Consider the following 16,599-nt stretch of genomic DNA (forward strand, 5'->3'; position numbering starts at 1 on the left):
CATGAATTATAGTAATTAAAAAAATAAATATATAATCTATGCATCTCTATTTATTTCTTCAACTTTGTTCTTGTCTACACAGTTTCGCCTCGATATACCAAACAAGTTGGATTTATTTGTTTAAAAAAACTGTATCCATCTCTCATCCAATCCCCAAAATATTGGACTCTTTTTACATTTAAAAATAAATAAAATATGTTAATAATCTTCATCCGATCCATGTATTTTTTCTCTTTTATTTCTTAATTCTCTGAACTTTTTTATTATTTTTTTAACATGCAATACACATGTCTGTTGCTAGTTTAATTTAAAATGCCCAGATGGTGACAGTGTATTTGACTTAAAAAAAAGAGATAATGACTCAATGAAGCCTACCATTTCGGTTGGCATTTCTATGGATGTATCGAAATGTAGATTTGGAAACTTTATTTTATAGCTTGTGAAAAGCGACACGACATTTTTATTTCTCTGTTATTGCATGCCAGTTTCAATATATAGTTATAAGTTGGATTTTATTGCAAAAAGAAATCGAAAGAAAGCGAGAGGGAGGTGTGTGCGGGGCCCAAGTTTCTTTTTGGTTCATGTCATCTAAGTAGAGTATTACTAAACATGATTTAGAAATAATGTTTTGCATATATACCCTTTGTTTTTTTGTTTTTCATCTCTTAGGAAATGACAGGCGTGCATAATTTGAAAATTGCATATATGCTCCCTTAAAAATCTGTGTGCATAATTTGAAAGTTCCATATGTACATCTATGTTCATGATATCCTCCAAACCAAATGCACTATTACCAATGATTTTGTTATCAGTTTTTCAAGTTGTATTGTGCATGTGCACTCTTTTATGAGGTGCTTGATTATTTATTTATTTTTCAAAAAAAAACATTTGTATGACTAGCATGAAAATTATATATTTTTGAAATTTTTAAAAATTTTATGCAACTAAGATAGTCAATTGATAAGTTGGATTCCCTTTTGACCTAGGCAAATACAAGATAAATTAGAACTAACAACATGCAAGAAGTAAAGATCTAGATTCAAGGTATAGATAAGGATTTTGGAGGGTATATTTGCAAATACTTTATTTTCTATTTTTTGGTTTTTTTGTGTGTGTGTGTGTGTGTGTGGGGCAAAGCATTTGTAGATATTCCAGAAGACAAACATCTAAACTTGAACTCAAACTCGTTTAACAAATAGGTGTAGCTGGGTTGATTTATTTATGATCTAAATTTATTTATATTAAATATAAATCTATCTAAAACTAGTCGTTTATGGGTTGGGTAATAAATGGCCTAACGTCTTCGGACTCAAGCAACTACATGGTGGATTAGAATTGGGAAAGTGTAAGTAATAAAAATTCAAACTTCAGGCACTTATAAGGATTTTTGAACAATTTTTTTTAGTAAATATTTGTATACACTCTTAAGAGTAAATTTGTTTGGTAGAGAGAAGATATATAGAATATATGAAGCAAACAAATAGGAAACTATTATTTGTAGAAATATTTAAATCATGTTTGGAGGAGCTGTTAGTAGTAGAGCTTTTAGAAGTAGAGCTGTTAGAAGTAGAGCTGTCTGAAGCAAAGCGTTTATAAAAAGCTATTTGTTGTTTGGTAACTATATTTCTAAAGTGCTGTAGCACTTTAACATGTGTTTGGTAAACAAATTGACAAAGTACTTTTGTGTGACAAAATGACCATAAAGGACATTACCGGTATTATATAACAGAGCATAATTAAATATTATATATATTAATACATAAATATATGATATAGTATAATATTAATGTAATGTAATATAATATTATTATAATATAGTACTATAATATTATGCATTATAGAATAATAATTTAATATAATATTAAATTATTTAACATAACATATCAATGTATTATGATATAATGTAATATAATATTATATTTATAGTATAATATAATAATAAATATATAAAATATTATAATTATTAGTGTAAATTAATTTTTCATCCTTCTAATGATCATTTATCTCTCTAACAAATTTTCTAGCTAGGTGATAAAATTGGTTAAATAATTACTAATATTTTATTTATTTATTTATTTATTTAGATCAGATTATTTGCCACTCACTCATTATTTTATTTATTTATTTATTATTTTATTTCATTGAAATATAGAGGGGTCGCCGACTATGGGTGGTGGCAGGCATGGTGCAGCCACGAGCTCCCAAAACAAAAAAAAGGGAAAAAAAAGAAGAGGAAGATGGAATAGAGGCGGGAGAGAGAGAGGATGGGTGATTTAAATAGGGGTATTTTGGTCCAAAAAACAGCTTTCCAATAAAGCTGAAAACAGTGTTTTCGGAAAGCTTCAAATTGGAGTTTTTCTCTGTTGGAATATTTCAAAATTCCGAGTCTGCCCTTCTTTGTTTTTTGTCTTTTTGTCTAGTGTACTTTCTTTTAGTCCCACATTGGAAAGGAACAAAACTCAAAAGATCTTTATATAGTATTCAACCTTTTAACTTGGTGAAGCAAAGAAAGAAAGTAGCCCACGCGCGCATGAGCCCAATGGAGGTCCAAGCCAAAATTGGCGAATCCGATCCAGGCGCGTTGCGATTATCACGCGTAGGGGGGACCCCCCCCCCCCCCCCGCGGGTGTGGGCTTGAGCCAGGTTTCTTTTGCCGTTTTATTTTTTTGAATTGTTTTGTTTTATCTTGATAAAACGTCGCGTCTTTTAAAACACCTCCTTGGTAAAACGACGTGTCTTTTAAATTACGCCTCTTCATTTCTTTTTAAACCCTATCAGATCCGATAGAGATACACATAAAAAATAAAAATCTCTCTCTGATTCCCGTAAGCCTCTCTCTCTCTGTTTTCTGTGTTCCCGAGAGGATACTCTCCTCTCCGAGAGGATACTCTCCTCTGTTCTGTTCTCGAGAGGATACTCTCCTCTGTTCTGTTCCCGAGAAGATACTCTGCTCTGTTCTGAGCGCTTCTGGGCTGTTCGACAAGATCACTGCATCTGCGAGTGTGCGCTTGGAGTGATCCAGTTGTTGTATCCTGGAGGATAGGCCGCCATTACCTGCTACACCGAGATTCATTCTCCGAGGGGCGCGATCTATTCTTAAGGACAGTGAAATCACGCCTCAACTGATAAGTTCTTCCTTCTCTCCATCTATTATTTTATTACAATCTTAAGAATAGATCGACATGGATTCTGCTATGATTACTGCTAGATCAATTCCTGATACTTCTAAAATTGAGAGTTTCAATGGTATGTATTTTAAGAGATGGCAAGAATGTGTTTATTCTGCATTAGATATGCTTAATTTTGCTCGGTATTTAAATCAGTCAAAACCGATAGAAGGGTCTGAAGATTTTGACACTAAATTCAAAGAGTGGGAACATGGAAATAAAATCTGTAGGCACACAATTCTGAGTACACTGTCCAATGAACTTTTTGATGTCTACTGTTCATACAAAGAAGCTGCAGAAATTTGGGAGAATCTGAATAAAAAATATGTGTTAGAAGATGCTGGAGTACAAAAATATGCTATAGGAAATTTTCTGCACTTTCAAATATCTGAGGATAGGGATGTGTCATCACAAATCCATGATTTTCATAGGCTGGTCACTGATCTTAAAAATGAAGACATAATACTTCAAGAAGTTTTCCTAGCCAGCTGTCTGATTGAAAAATTACCTGAGTCTTGGAAAAATTATAAAAACAGCATGAAGCACAAAAGAAAACATATGAGTCTTGAAGATGTTATTGTTCATATTAGAATTGAAGAACAAAATCGAGTCAGAGACCGAGAACAATTGGCCAAGGAAATGACTTCCAAAGCCAATGTAATAGTCAGCAAACCAGGTGGGTCTCGTTCAAAGTTCAAGAAGCCTTATCTCAAAAATGATAAGAAACCTAAGTTCCAAGGTCTTGGTTTTAAAAGAAAGGGAACTTGTTTTGTTTGTGGAAAACCTGGACATTATGCTAATCAATGCAGGTTTAGAAAAAGGAATGATATATCTGCTAAACCAAATGCTAACTTGGTAGAGACAGATATTATTGCAGCAGTTGTGTCTGAAACCAACATGGTTATGGCAGCAAAGGACTGGGTGGTAGACTCTGGGGCTACCAGACATATTTGTGGCAATAGAAGTGCATATACTTCCTACACTCCATTAAATGAAGGCGAAGAACAAGTGTTCATGGGTGATTCGAGACCCTCGCCAGTGGTTGACAAAGGAAAAGTACTCCTCAAGCTAACATCAGGAAAAGTCCTTTCCCTGAATGATGTGCTGCATGTTCCTAATATCCGTTGGAACTTAGTATCTGTATCTTTATTAGGAAAGGCTGGAATTAAAGTGTATTTTGAGTCTGATAAAATTGTAATGACTAAGAACAATGTTTTCATTGGGAAGGGTTATTGTAACCAGGGTTTATTTGTCTTGAATGTAATCGAAACTATGAATGAAAATGCATCATCTTTTGCTTATTTGATTGATTTTGTTGATGTATGGCATGGTAGATTAGGACATGTTAATTTTTCTTATATCAAGAAAATGAAAGACCTAGGCTTGTTAAATAATATTACCTTTGGAAATGTGAATGATAAATGTGAAGTGTGTGTAGAATCTAAATCTACTAAAAAGAGTCATAAGTCAATAGAAAGAGAAACTGAATTACTTGGATTAATACATTCTGATTTAGGAGATTTGAAAAACACTCCAACTAGAGGAGGAAAAAGATTTTACATAACTTTTATTGATGATTATTCTAAATACACTAAGGTATATCTACTTAGGACTAAAGATGAAACTTTTGAAAAATTTCAGCAATATGTTACTGAAGTAGAAAATAAATTTAATAAGAAAATTAAAAGAATAAGGACTGATAGAGGAGGAGAATATGAGTATAATCTCTTCAATAAATTTTGTGAAGATAAAGGTATAATCCATGAGATTACCCCACCATATTCTCCTGAATCTAATGGAGTTGCTGAACGTAAAAATAGAACTCTAAAAGAAATGATGAATGCTATGTTAATAAGCTCAGGAGTACCTCTTTATTTGTGGGGGGAAGCTATTCTCTCCGCTTGTCACATTCAAAATAGAATACCTTATAAGAAAATTGGTAAGACACCCTATGAGTTATGGGAAGGTCATGTACCTAACCTTACATATCTTAAAGTGTGGGGGTGTTTGGCCAAAGTTCTATTACCTAAACCAAAGAAAAGAAAGTTGGGACCTAAAACCTTTGATTGCTTATTTATTGGTTATGCATTAAATAGTGCTGCTTATAGATTCTTGGTATTAAAATGTGAATCTAATATTATGGAACCCAACACTATAGTAGAATCTAAAAATGCTGATTTCTTTGAACATATCTTTCCTATGAAACTAGGTAAAGAAAAAATTGACTCTCAGTCTCATAATAAACAAGAAAAGGAGGCACATGAAAATTATGAAATTGATTTAAGAAGAAGTAAAAGAACTAGAAAAGAGAAAAATTTTGGAAATGATTTTTACACCTTTCTTGTTGATAATGAACCTCAAACTTATAAAGAAGCAATAACTTCAGCTGATGTACCTTTTTGGAAGGAGGCTATTAATAATGAAATAGAGTCTATTATGTCTAATCATACATGGACCTTAGTTGATTTGCCTCCAGGTGCTAAATCAATTGGTTGTAAGTGGATTTTTAAAAGAAAGTTAAAACCAGATAATTCAATTTTTTGATAAGTTTAAAGCAAGATTAGTAGCAAAAGGATACTCACAAAGAAAAGATATTGATTATTTTGACACCTTTGCACCAGTTTCTAGAATTTCATCTATTAGAGTACTCATTGCATTAGCATCCATTCATAATTTAGTAATTCACCAAATGGATGTAAAAACTGCATTCTTGAATGGAGAATTAGATGAAGAAATTTACATGGAACAACCTGAAGGTTGTGTTGTTCCTGGTAATGAGCACAAAGTTTGTAAATTAGTAAAATCCTTATATGGATTAAAACAAGCACCTAAACAATGGCATGAAAAATTTGATAAAGTATTGGTATCTAATGGCTTTCTAATTAATGAGGCTGATAAGTGTGTTTATAGTAAGGTTGTTAATAATGTTGTTGTGATCATATGTTTGTATGTTGATGATATGCTTATAATGGGAACTAATTTGAATATAGTTATAGATACTAAGAAATTTTTAGCTTCAAATTTTGATATGAAAGATATGGGTGAAGCTGATGTAATTCTTGGGATTAAAATAACAAGAAGTTCTAATGGACTTATGCTATCACAAGAACACTATATTGAAAAAATTTTAAGAAAATTTGAGCATTATGATAGTAAACCCGTATCTACTCCATATGATGCTAGTATACATTTAAGAAAAAATAAAGATAATGGTATTTTACAAATAGAATATGCTCGCATCATTGGTAGTTTAATGTTTTTAGTTAACTGCACTCGTCCTGATATTGCTTATGCAGTAGGAAGATTAAGTAGGTATACTCATAATCCTAGTAAGGACCATTGGAGTGCTGTTCATAGAGTACTAAGGTACTTGAAAGGAACCATTAATTATGGTTTGTTATATCGTGGATTTCCAGCTGTACTAGAAGGGTATAGTGATGCAAATTGGATCTCTGATTCAGATGAGATGAAATCCACGAGTGGATATATCTTTACTCTTGGTAGGGGTGCAATATCTTGGAAATCATCCAAGCAAACATGCATCGCTTGGTCTACAATGGAGTCCGAGTTTATTGCCTTAGAAAAGGCAGGTTCTGAAGCTGAATGGCTTAGAAATCTTGTGGGAGATATTCCATTATGGAATAAACCAACACCTTCTGTGTCTATTCTTTGTGATAACCAAGCTGCTATATATCGAGCTAAGAATAAAGTTTATAATGGGAAGAATAGACACATAAGGTTGAGACATAATATTGTAAGGCAGCTGCTTGATGATGGGATTATATCTCTTGAGTTTGTAAAGTCAGAGTTGAATTTGGCCGATCCTTTGACAAAACCACTAGGTAGAAAACTAGTGAGTGAAACATCGAGGGGGATGGGACTAATGCCTATATCAAAGTCAATAACGACAGAAACCCAACATGTGTGATTGGAGATCTCATGAAGCATGTTCATATGGGTAATAACAAGTCGCTAGTTGACTGTGAGTACACTATCGTATTTAATTTTGAAAATCCATCCCTATGGTGTAGATAGTGCAAACTGTAGTAGATAAGGATGAGGTAAAGCTCTTAATGGATACCATAGTCCTTTAGGATGGTGTGTATACCTGCAGTACACACTTGATGGATCCACCTATATGGGTGTGGGAGTGGGGCCGCTTCCTATGAGAATTAGGCATTTCTCTAAAGCACTCATGAATATCCAGGTAAGGTGCATGGCCTATTTGCACCAACCCGTTTAGAACAAGCCTAGAACTTGAGAGGTCAATGTGGGCTATGAGTCACTGATTTACATAAAGGACTTTTGGTTCATAGAAATTTCATGTTTCACCAAAAGTTCTGTAAGTCATACTTACTAGTCCTAAAAAATGGTTCATAGTCTCAAAGACACCAATTTGATGCATTGAATTCTCGCGCTCTAAAAGCTATTTTCAGCTTTCCGCAAAAGCTGAAACAGCTTTCTGAAAATTTTACCAAATACTATTTTTTATCTAAAAATATTTTTGAAGGACCAAAAAGTACTTTTTGTCCCCCCAAAGCTCTTCCAAACAGGCCTTATTATTTTAAAGAAGACACGGCACGACCCTTGGGTCAATGCAAAAGAGGAAAGGCGGATCCACCCGGAAGATTCCCAGCATCTTCCCTTCTTTTGGTTAGGATCGAACAAAACTTTTGCATTGGTTGCACCCATCCCTCCCTTCCGACGGCTCGAAACGCCTGCGTGGTGCGCACCCCAGAAATCATGGCTTCCATCCCATGAACCAAATTCCCAACTTTAGCCCAAAAGGAGCCCTCCCCTTCCCCAATCCTCTCCGCCGCATCTCCTCCTCCTCCGATCCAAGACGACTCCTCTGAGATCGTGCAAGAGAGCTCGACAACAGCTCGTTCCTCCGATCCAAATCTCTCCCAGCGACCAACTATTGGCTTCATTTGTTGTGGTTGTTTGATGTGATGCTAAAAGTCTAGGACTTGAGAGGGAAGAGGTCAGTCTCTATCTATGCTGCACTAGATTTTATTTGGTGTGGTTCCATAAAAAAATTATTAGGCTTACGTCGAACTGATTTTCTGTGGGTTTTTCTTACTCTGCCTGTTTTCTTTTTATATCGGCGCCGATGTGGATATTTAGCTGAGCTTTTTATTGGGGATTTTTTTGTCAATTTTGCGAAGATTTTAATAGGAGAAGGTTGAGAAGGATCGGGCGTGTCTCCATCCTGTGTGTGTTTGTGTGTCTATATATATAATATAAATAGAGTTAACTTTTAGAGATAGTTACTTGTTGAGCTTTAAATATCGGAGATTATTTGATAAAATGTTGGTTTTCCTGTCCTTTATTGCCATTTCAAACGTGCGACCATTTCTTAGGGCAACACTGTACTTGAATTCTATTTGTTCTATCTTTTTCTCAGTTCATCTTAAAGAGGCCAGCTTTGGTTTGGGGGGTTAGAAAATACCTGCAAAATGGATCTGAAAGATTCCCCTTCCAGGAATTCCTTGCAAACATGTTGTTTTCTTTTTTTATGATGTCGATGTATCTGATCTGTGATGAATGTCTGTCGATTTTATGCAATTATGCAACTGCAATAATCTTTGCTTATCTTTATTTTTAAAAGAGATGGCATGAGAATAGTAGTGCTTGATGCGTTTGGGTGGGACATGGCTGGCTTTGTGTTAGCGTTAAGTTTGGAGTTTTCATAGGTGTTCCTTATCTTCTTCCACCTCTATATCACTAGGACTGGTCATGAGAGTTGGACATTTGTTTCTTTTCCTCCTAATTTATTTGATAATCTATGTCTATGTTGCATTGCAGAAAGCAATTATGCAGTATAGGAGTAAGCACTTGTTTGGTTGTTATCATTTCTTTGTCCGGTTTTGTGATATTCGAACTAGGTAACAAAATTTTGGCCATGCAAGTTGTGGACTTTCGTCGTTGATGTGTTACCCATACTATAAACTAACTACAATGAAATGTTCTTGAAAATTTGTAAATTGTAGAGCCAAACTCTCTTTTATCTTCTGAATGCTTTTAGGAAATCTTAAAAATTATGGACTGTACAATGATCCCGGGCAAGGTATTAATTGACTTTTAATGCGCCGTGAGCAACTGTGCCGGAACTGGAGATCGGACCGGTTGCCCGACGGCATTGGTCGGTATGGCCCCGTCTGTTCCATGCTAGGCCCGTACGACACAGTAGATGAGGCAGGGGAGAGGAAGAATGGGAGAGAGGGAGGGAGAGAGGGAGAGAGAGAGAGAAGGGGGAGAGAGGGAGAGAGAGAGAGAAGAGGGAGAGAGGGAGGGAGAGAGAAGGAGGGTGGCGGAGAGCCGACGAGCTACGTGGAGGAGGCGGAGGAGGGGATTCGCCTCCGGTTCCCCTGTTTCGTTCGAAACAAGGGTCCCTCCTCTGCCTCCTCTGCATGACTCCTCAAGAATGAAACAGAGGAATCAGAGGCGGAGCCCCTCCTCTGCCTCCTCTGCGTGGCTCCTCGGCCCTCCATCGGCCGGCCTCCACCTCCCTTTCTCTTCCTTCCTCTCCCTCTCTCCCTTGTTCTCTATCTTTTTTCCTCTCTTTTCTTCTCCTTCTCCCCCTTCATCACTGGTTTCTCGTTTTGGTTGCCGGAACCATTCCAGTCTGCTGCTGGTACCATTCCAGTCTGCTGCCGGTACGGCTCGGTACGCTCCAAACTAGACAATTGGAGATGGTTCCGCCGATCATGGCCATGAGTCTTTCATTCAGTTGTTGAACTAAATTACAATATTTTAAGATGCATGTCAGCAAAGGATATGCTATACTGATAATTATAGTTGATTTTGCAGACTTTTATACACTTTGGAATTGTATCTTATCTCCCCGCAAGGTGAAGAGAAAGTAAGAGCATCATAGATGTTAGAATCTTATTTTCAAAGCAAAAGTTGTCCAGGAACATCTTTTTTTGGGGAAAAATATCATACCAGCAGTCTAGGAACAACATGGAGACATTGGTTTCACATAAGTGAAATCTTACGAAATCAGATTGCTGGTCCCTGGGGAAAAACATAGGATCTCATGGGCATCAGTAACTGAAGTAGTAGACTGAATAATATGTCGCATCTTATCTTTCCAAGACTGTTTGATCCATCTTTCCTCTCCTCCTCTCTTACTCTGGAATTTTTTGTTTTACTTGAGAATTACTCTTTGCAGTTCTTTTCGCAATCATGTCCAGCAAGCGTGCAATATTGTCTAATTTATCTTAAACTATTGAGAAGGAAGAGTAGAAGATTTGTCCTTCAATGATTTTGTCTTAAGAAATATAGTCATATTTAATTTGTTTTTGGCTGACTATCTCCATGGTAATTGCACCGTCTCTGACTGGAAAGGTTGGCTTCCTACCTGAGCAGAAAAATTGTGGCAGGAAGGAGAGCTCCCAAATTTTTCTAAGGACCATCAGAAGTTTGTGGTTAGGCTGCAAAACAAATCATATTTTGCTTTCCCCTTTTATTATGTTTTCCCCCTGAAGTTTTGGTCTTAAGCAGGTAATAGAAACTAGAATCCAACAAAAAATTAAGTCGTGAAGGTTCTGTCATTCTCAGTGTTTTATTTCTTTGCCTTGCTTGTTGACTGTTGGTAGCTGTATAGAAAGCGACAACATTGAGGATTCATTATTTACTTCATGTCAAACACTATCCTGCATCATAGTAGATTGCTAAAATCTCTAATTTATCACTTATCTCATGCTTGTGTCTTACTTTATGCTATAGGTAAATAATTGGTCTGCATCCAACACTTGCACTAAAATGGGTGGTGTATTTGGGAAGAGTGATTCGCTAAGATGTAGTGCACCAGAATCAAAACTTGAGGCAAAAATGGTTGAAGCTATGCAAAAGAGGGCATCAGAAGGATCTTCCATGAAATCATTCAACAGCATTATTATGAAATTTTCAAAAATTGATGAGAGCTTAAGAAATTGCAAAACCATATTTGAGCGATTTGGTGAGTAATTCTTTAGTGCTATATAAAAACAAAAGTTAGTGATTGCCTTAAGCGACCTTGTCATATCAAAGGGCTTGAAATGGCTTTCAGGAAGAAGTGTTTGTTATTCTTCTCTGTTGGAAGTTTCTCATCAATGCTAGATGTGCCAAATAGAGAAGACAATTTGTCTGTCTAACTGCACCATCCACACACCCACAAAAAAAGAAAGAAAAGAAAAAGAAAAAGGATGTCAAATTTACTTAGGGTCAATATTCTTATCGCTATTAATACACTCATATTCATTTCCATCGTGATTGGAGAATCGACTGAGGTGAATTGTGCCTATAATGTATGGTGGGCCCAATCTGTTGTTCTAACTTGTTTGATCTATGGAATGGTTAGGGCCAATATGATCCATCACTGCCCGTTGTTAGGATCACATGTGAGTACACTTGAAACAATGCATAAATGTCAGCATACGAAGATAAAAAATTGATAAGAAAATGAATGGTGAATTTAAGATCCGATCACTTGATTGTAGATACAGTTTCTCTTGATGGAATACTAGTCAGATCTGAACCCTGTTCATATGATATCTCATACTATAATATGCATCTTACAAAATACCTTTACAGTTCGATGCTTCGACTGGTACCTACTTGCTGACTTCTGTTCACCAACTAGAAGTGACTTGCAGATTGAATGGTCCATGTTAATTTTAATTGCTTCATGCATGAGTTTGCATGAAGAATCCTCTACATACGCATTATTGTGCCTCTAATGTGATACAATATGAGGATCACCATGAACATCAGGAAGCTATATTCTTCTATTAATCCATTTTCTGTCTTGAATCAGCAAGACTACAAAAATTCCCGCAAGCAATGAACTTGGGGGAAAAGCAAATGATTTTTTGGTACCATGTGATATATATGGTAATCAAAGCAAGGAGAGGGAGGGTATCAGCTAGCCATAATTCAAAGATGCTCTCTCTCTCTCTCTCAGAGCCATGCACGCATATGATCTTGGTATTGTTTGCATCCATATTGATTCAAGCAGGTCTCCAAGACTTAACAATTCAAATGAGGTCCACAATTAAGTCCACGCAGATCAAATGATCGTGATTCATTTAACTTTTGGGTTCACCAAAGGATAAAGAGGGCCCATGGTTGGAAGACATAAGAATGGAACACTGTTCTTTTGTCTCTTTTTAACGTGCAGTTACCCCATCTCCCTCCCTGCTGTGAAGTATATGGGAATTTTCACCCCTCCATCAAGTGGCCAAATATGAGAATTTTTTCCCCTTCTTTTTAACCATCCACATGTCTTCTCTGCTTTCCAAATTATATGATTTATACCAAGTCTGGCTAATGTATTTCATTCTCTTCTAGATGAAGATTCCAATGGTGCAATAGATCCAGAAGAACTGAAGCGTTGCTTTCAGAATTTGGAAATCTCTGCTACAGAGGAGGAGATCAATGATCTCTTCAAGGCATGTGATATCAATGAGAATATGGGAATTAAATTCAATGAGTTTATTGTTCTTCTATGCCTTGTTTATCTTCTCAAGGAACCAGCTGCTGCTCGAGTAGTATCCTTCATACACTTACTGCTTGCTATATTTTCTTTATAGTGGTTTTTATTTACTTTGCAGGATGACAGGATATAACAATGAGAACAAAGTGCTGATAGTTCTGACTGTAATTTGGTGGATCTATTTTTGTTGGTTATAACATCTTTGTTTTTTAAAAAGATTTTGCTATGGTGTTTTGTCTCACCTGATTTTATTTTTAAATTGCATTGTTATTAGTGATGCGTTATATCTTGCTATTATTATATTTAGAGCTGAAAAGTGATTTGTTCAGAATAAAATCTCTTGCAAGCTCTGGGACATGCCTATCAACCATTCTTCTGTATAGGTGATTATTACATTTCTTATTGGCATCGATCTCAAATTTTCCATCCTCGAGAGAGTGGATGCACCTCCGATCTCTTATTAGTGACCAGCTTCTCACACAACTTGTTGACTGGGTCTTATGAAAATATGTTTATAATATCTGTATGTTTGTTTGATGACTTTTGATTTCTATCCTCATTATATGTCGTTTGTGATGCATACCTCAATGTTCATATTCAGAACATGTCTTCTAGCAAGTCTGTTATCTCACTGTGGATGTAAATATTAATAGGAATATTTTACAAGGCACTTGTTGGAAAGTTGGGTAAAAACGGTAAAAAAAAAATGCAGAGCAGATACAAGGACTGTAAGTGGGTGTATTCTAGAGTTAAGGTGAAAAGTCAGAATATACTTCAGTGGATGAGACTAGCAAGATGCCTTTGTAAAGGATAAGGCAATGATGAACAATTCTTCTTGAGAATATAGAATCACATGCAGCTTGAGCCAAATGCAGATATAGTCTGGATAGCTATATGCTTTTTGTGTTAAGAGATTCTAAAATAAGCCATGGAAAGGTTTTAAAGAAAAGGTGTAATATAATTGTATCTGGATTAGGTTGTTGAGAAAGAAATTCTGAAGAACCTTTAAGTGAAGTAGGCTACTGCCCTTAGTATGAACAATGACATGCATGTTGAAACTGGATCCCTCAAGCCGAAGTCAGTCAAATTCATTTGGCTTGCTAGTCATGCAGTCAGATCTCTATGCTAATCAAAAATAAGTAATGATGGGGAGGCCTTGTTTAATCTCTCCAATGCACGTCAAAACATAACTAATCTTATATTGCTTTATTTCATAAACGTTATCAAACTCAAGAAAATTTTGAAGAAGTAAAAAAGAAAATGAAGGATGTTATCTTCATTCCTGACATTTTGCCAGATATGGTCATTGTCCTCTGATTTACACTTGCTAGTTCAATACTATTTTTATTGGTCTCACTATTTTCAGCTAAAGCACAAGCAGAAAACTTTGAAAAAGATTGTGTTTCCTTGACCTGTGCTAGAAATCAAGTATGGGATTACCAAGCCTTGAGGCAACTTTTGAGACTCTGGTTGATGCTTTTGTTTTCTTGGACAAGAACAAGGATGGATATGTTAGCAAGAATGAGATGGTACAAGCCATAAACGAGACAACTACAGGTGAACGCTCTTCAGGACGCATAGCCATGAAGAGATTTGGTCAGTTCATTCTTCCTCACCCTTTCCTCTCTTTCTCACAAATGAAGTGCACGCACAAGCCCAATTCTTCAAATCATACATGTCCACTTGCTGGTTATCAATGCCAAATATGTAATGGAGACAGTTTCTTACTTTGGTTTTAGTTGGCACTGTGAGGGCTTATTTTTCTCCAACTTAATGCATTGTGGTTTGATCGCATGACATCACTTCTGGTGTGAAAACTTATGTTTTAGTTAGTTCGCCTTAATCATAACACTCAAGCACTGCAAGAAGTTGAAATTAGATCATGTTATGTCCGACATACTTTATAAAAGCACCTTCCTCAAGCAGCTGACCGCATTTTTTGTCTTTCCAAGGAAGTAAATATTGTCAAAGCTATTTCTGTATTAGATAAAATTCAGGGCTTTGTTTGGTCAAAGATCAATAGAAGAATAAATGACCCAGTTTTATTTTGTGTTGTAACAGAAGAAATGGACTGGGATAAAAATGGAATGGTGACCTTCAAGGAGTTTCTTTTTGCTTTTACCTGTTGGGTGGGAATTGATGATGCTGAGGAAGAAGAGGATGATGAATGAATTTTCTACTCTTCAGTTTTCATCAGGTGCCTGCAAATGGGGTTATTGGGAAAAGCAGAACTGATGAGCAGCATTACCCCTGTGATGCCAATATGTATTTCTTTTGCAACAATGGCAAGTGGGGACTAAGACATTGAGATCGGTTCATCAATTCCCCTGTTTGGCCTTGGCCATATTTCTATTAATAGGCAACAAAACTAAAATTTTCAGTTACACGGTACGTGTTTGGATGAAGCTTTATTTTTTATTCATATTCGACTGCCAATTTATTTATTGCTCATTTTGTAGATTAATCAATGTTTACTCAAATTCTTCATAGCATTCCACAGACAGGATAAAAAATTTTGAATTGCATGTGGGGTACCTCCAAGAGGATGATCAACAACCACTTAGCTTTTTTAGTGTGACCATGAATTCCTTTGGAGCTTGTAGATTAGGTTTTGTAACTTTTCCTCATGTTCCTCAGCCTATTATCCTTGCTTCTTATGTTTGTAAAAAGACCAGATAATTTTTTGTATCACATTTTTATCATTTGAGTGCATGTATAAACAAACTTGTCCTGAATAACACGACATCGATTGCGAAAGGCAAATCAGCCAAGTCATCTGGCTCATAGCCTTATTATGCCCTATCATAAGAGTTATGCTATAACTACATATGGCAGGGGCAGTTGAGTAGCACTATACAAGCAGGGATCATTTAATATAACTAAGCCACGTGTGCAACTTTTCATTATAATGATGACAAGCTGGCCTCTAATTTTTGATGCTTTATGAACCAGTGATCTCTGGTTGTGGTCTTTCGTTTAGAAGCTGTTTCCGGAACAAGATTGGTTTTCAGCATTTTGAGTACAAAACTAAAATGTTTTAACAGAGCTTTTTATATTTATACAGGTTTGAGAATTTGGAAGAAATGCGTTTAATAGATGTTCGTGAAGCACTCATAAAAGTAACAGCGGAAAAAAAGAGAGCTAAAATATTCAAATTTTATGATCCACTCTTCATACAGAAGAGGCAATAAATGATAACAGAACTACTGTCAAGGCATCAAAATATATAATTGGTATTTAATACATGAGGAAAATTTGTATGAATGGCCTGTAGAATGACTGAATAATTCAATTGGCTGTTGCCGCTATAAATTGATCAATTTCTTTGACAGGTCCGGAGATAATCGGATTCATTCCAATAAAACATAAGTTGTAAAAGTTTGTAATGGCTCGGGGTGTTTCAAAATCAATTCCGCTCCTGTTTAAATTTTCATCACATTATGATCAGAATCATCGAAAACATGGTTAGTGTTGCCACTAACTTTTGCATTGAGGTCGGTAGCTGCTCGGCTTGCTCTGAGGTCGGTGTGAACCAAAGAGAAGTAAGACCGAATATGGCTGAGTTGAAAAGAAGTTGAATACTACTGAGGTCAATTTGCAGAAAGTCCACTTATCGGAAGATTTCCGGTGGGAGATCCTCCAATGGTTTAGTTAGAATAGTAGAGCAACAGTGTGGAAGGGAGGAAATTTATCAAGTGGAATTTCCAAATAAACTTGCTTGAGGATCCCCGGGCCATCCCTTTATATGAGATAGAATATTGATCCGTTATTTGATTTGGTGTGACGTGTCTTAACTGTATGGTAACGGTCGGCTGCACGTTAACAATATGGTAACTATCCTGCGTGAGCAACACGCAGCAGCAATTACGCCGATCGTGCATTGATTGTAGTGTTGCCATAACTGCTGGTCTTTGTTAGCACGAGCAAAGTGGCACCTTGGTTTTCACCAAA

The 16,599-nt window shown here is 36.1% G+C and overlaps 2 protein-coding genes across 2 annotated transcripts; both read left to right on the forward strand.

Moving 5' to 3' along the window:
• The first annotated feature begins 3,182 nt into the window (after positions 1-3,182).
• LOC149768321 (uncharacterized) lies at positions 3,183-7,095 on the forward strand. The gene is made up of 2 exons (XM_089928171.1): positions 3,183-4,497; positions 5,789-7,095. The coding sequence occupies exons 1-2, from the start codon at positions 3,183-3,185 to the stop codon at positions 7,093-7,095; spliced, it is 2,622 nt and encodes an 873-aa protein (XP_089784297.1).
• Positions 7,096-7,832: 737 nt separating this feature from the next.
• LOC103710655 (putative calcium-binding protein CML21) lies at positions 7,833-15,099 on the forward strand. Its single transcript, XM_089929001.1, has 5 exons — positions 7,833-8,151; positions 10,902-11,133; positions 12,504-12,703; positions 14,070-14,244; positions 14,710-15,099. Exons 2-5 carry the CDS (start codon positions 10,938-10,940, stop codon positions 14,817-14,819), a joined length of 681 nt encoding a protein of 226 aa, XP_089785127.1. The 5' UTR covers positions 7,833-8,151; positions 10,902-10,937; the 3' UTR covers positions 14,820-15,099.
• The last annotated feature ends 1,500 nt before the right edge of the window (positions 15,100-16,599 follow it).

Source organism: Phoenix dactylifera, chromosome 2 (genome assembly GCF_051530095.1).
Source record: "Phoenix dactylifera cultivar Ajwa chromosome 2, Ajwa_hap1_PhDact_Kaust_v1.1, whole genome shotgun sequence".
Lineage (NCBI taxonomy): Eukaryota > Viridiplantae > Streptophyta > Magnoliopsida > Arecales > Arecaceae > Phoenix > Phoenix dactylifera.

What these genes read in the sequence shown, in the direction of transcription:
- LOC149768321 (XM_089928171.1), top strand. Translation starts at nt 3,183, where the DNA reads ATGGATTCTGCTATGATTACTGCTAGATCAATTCCTGATACTTCTAAA. An exon ending in TTTTGTTGATGTATGGCATG is followed by an intron (nt 4,498 to 5,788) that starts GTAGATTAGGAC and finishes CCTTTGCACCAG; the next exon opens with TTTCTAGAATTTCATCTATT.
- LOC103710655 (XM_089929001.1), top strand. Translation starts at nt 10,938, where the DNA reads ATGGGTGGTGTATTTGGGAAGAGTGATTCGCTAAGATGTAGTGCACCA. An exon ending in AACCAGCTGCTGCTCGAGTA is followed by an intron (nt 12,704 to 14,069) that starts GTATCCTTCATA and finishes GACCTGTGCTAG; the next exon opens with AAATCAAGTATGGGATTACC. An exon ending in CATAGCCATGAAGAGATTTG is followed by an intron (nt 14,245 to 14,709) that starts GTCAGTTCATTC and finishes GTGTTGTAACAG; the next exon opens with AAGAAATGGACTGGGATAAA.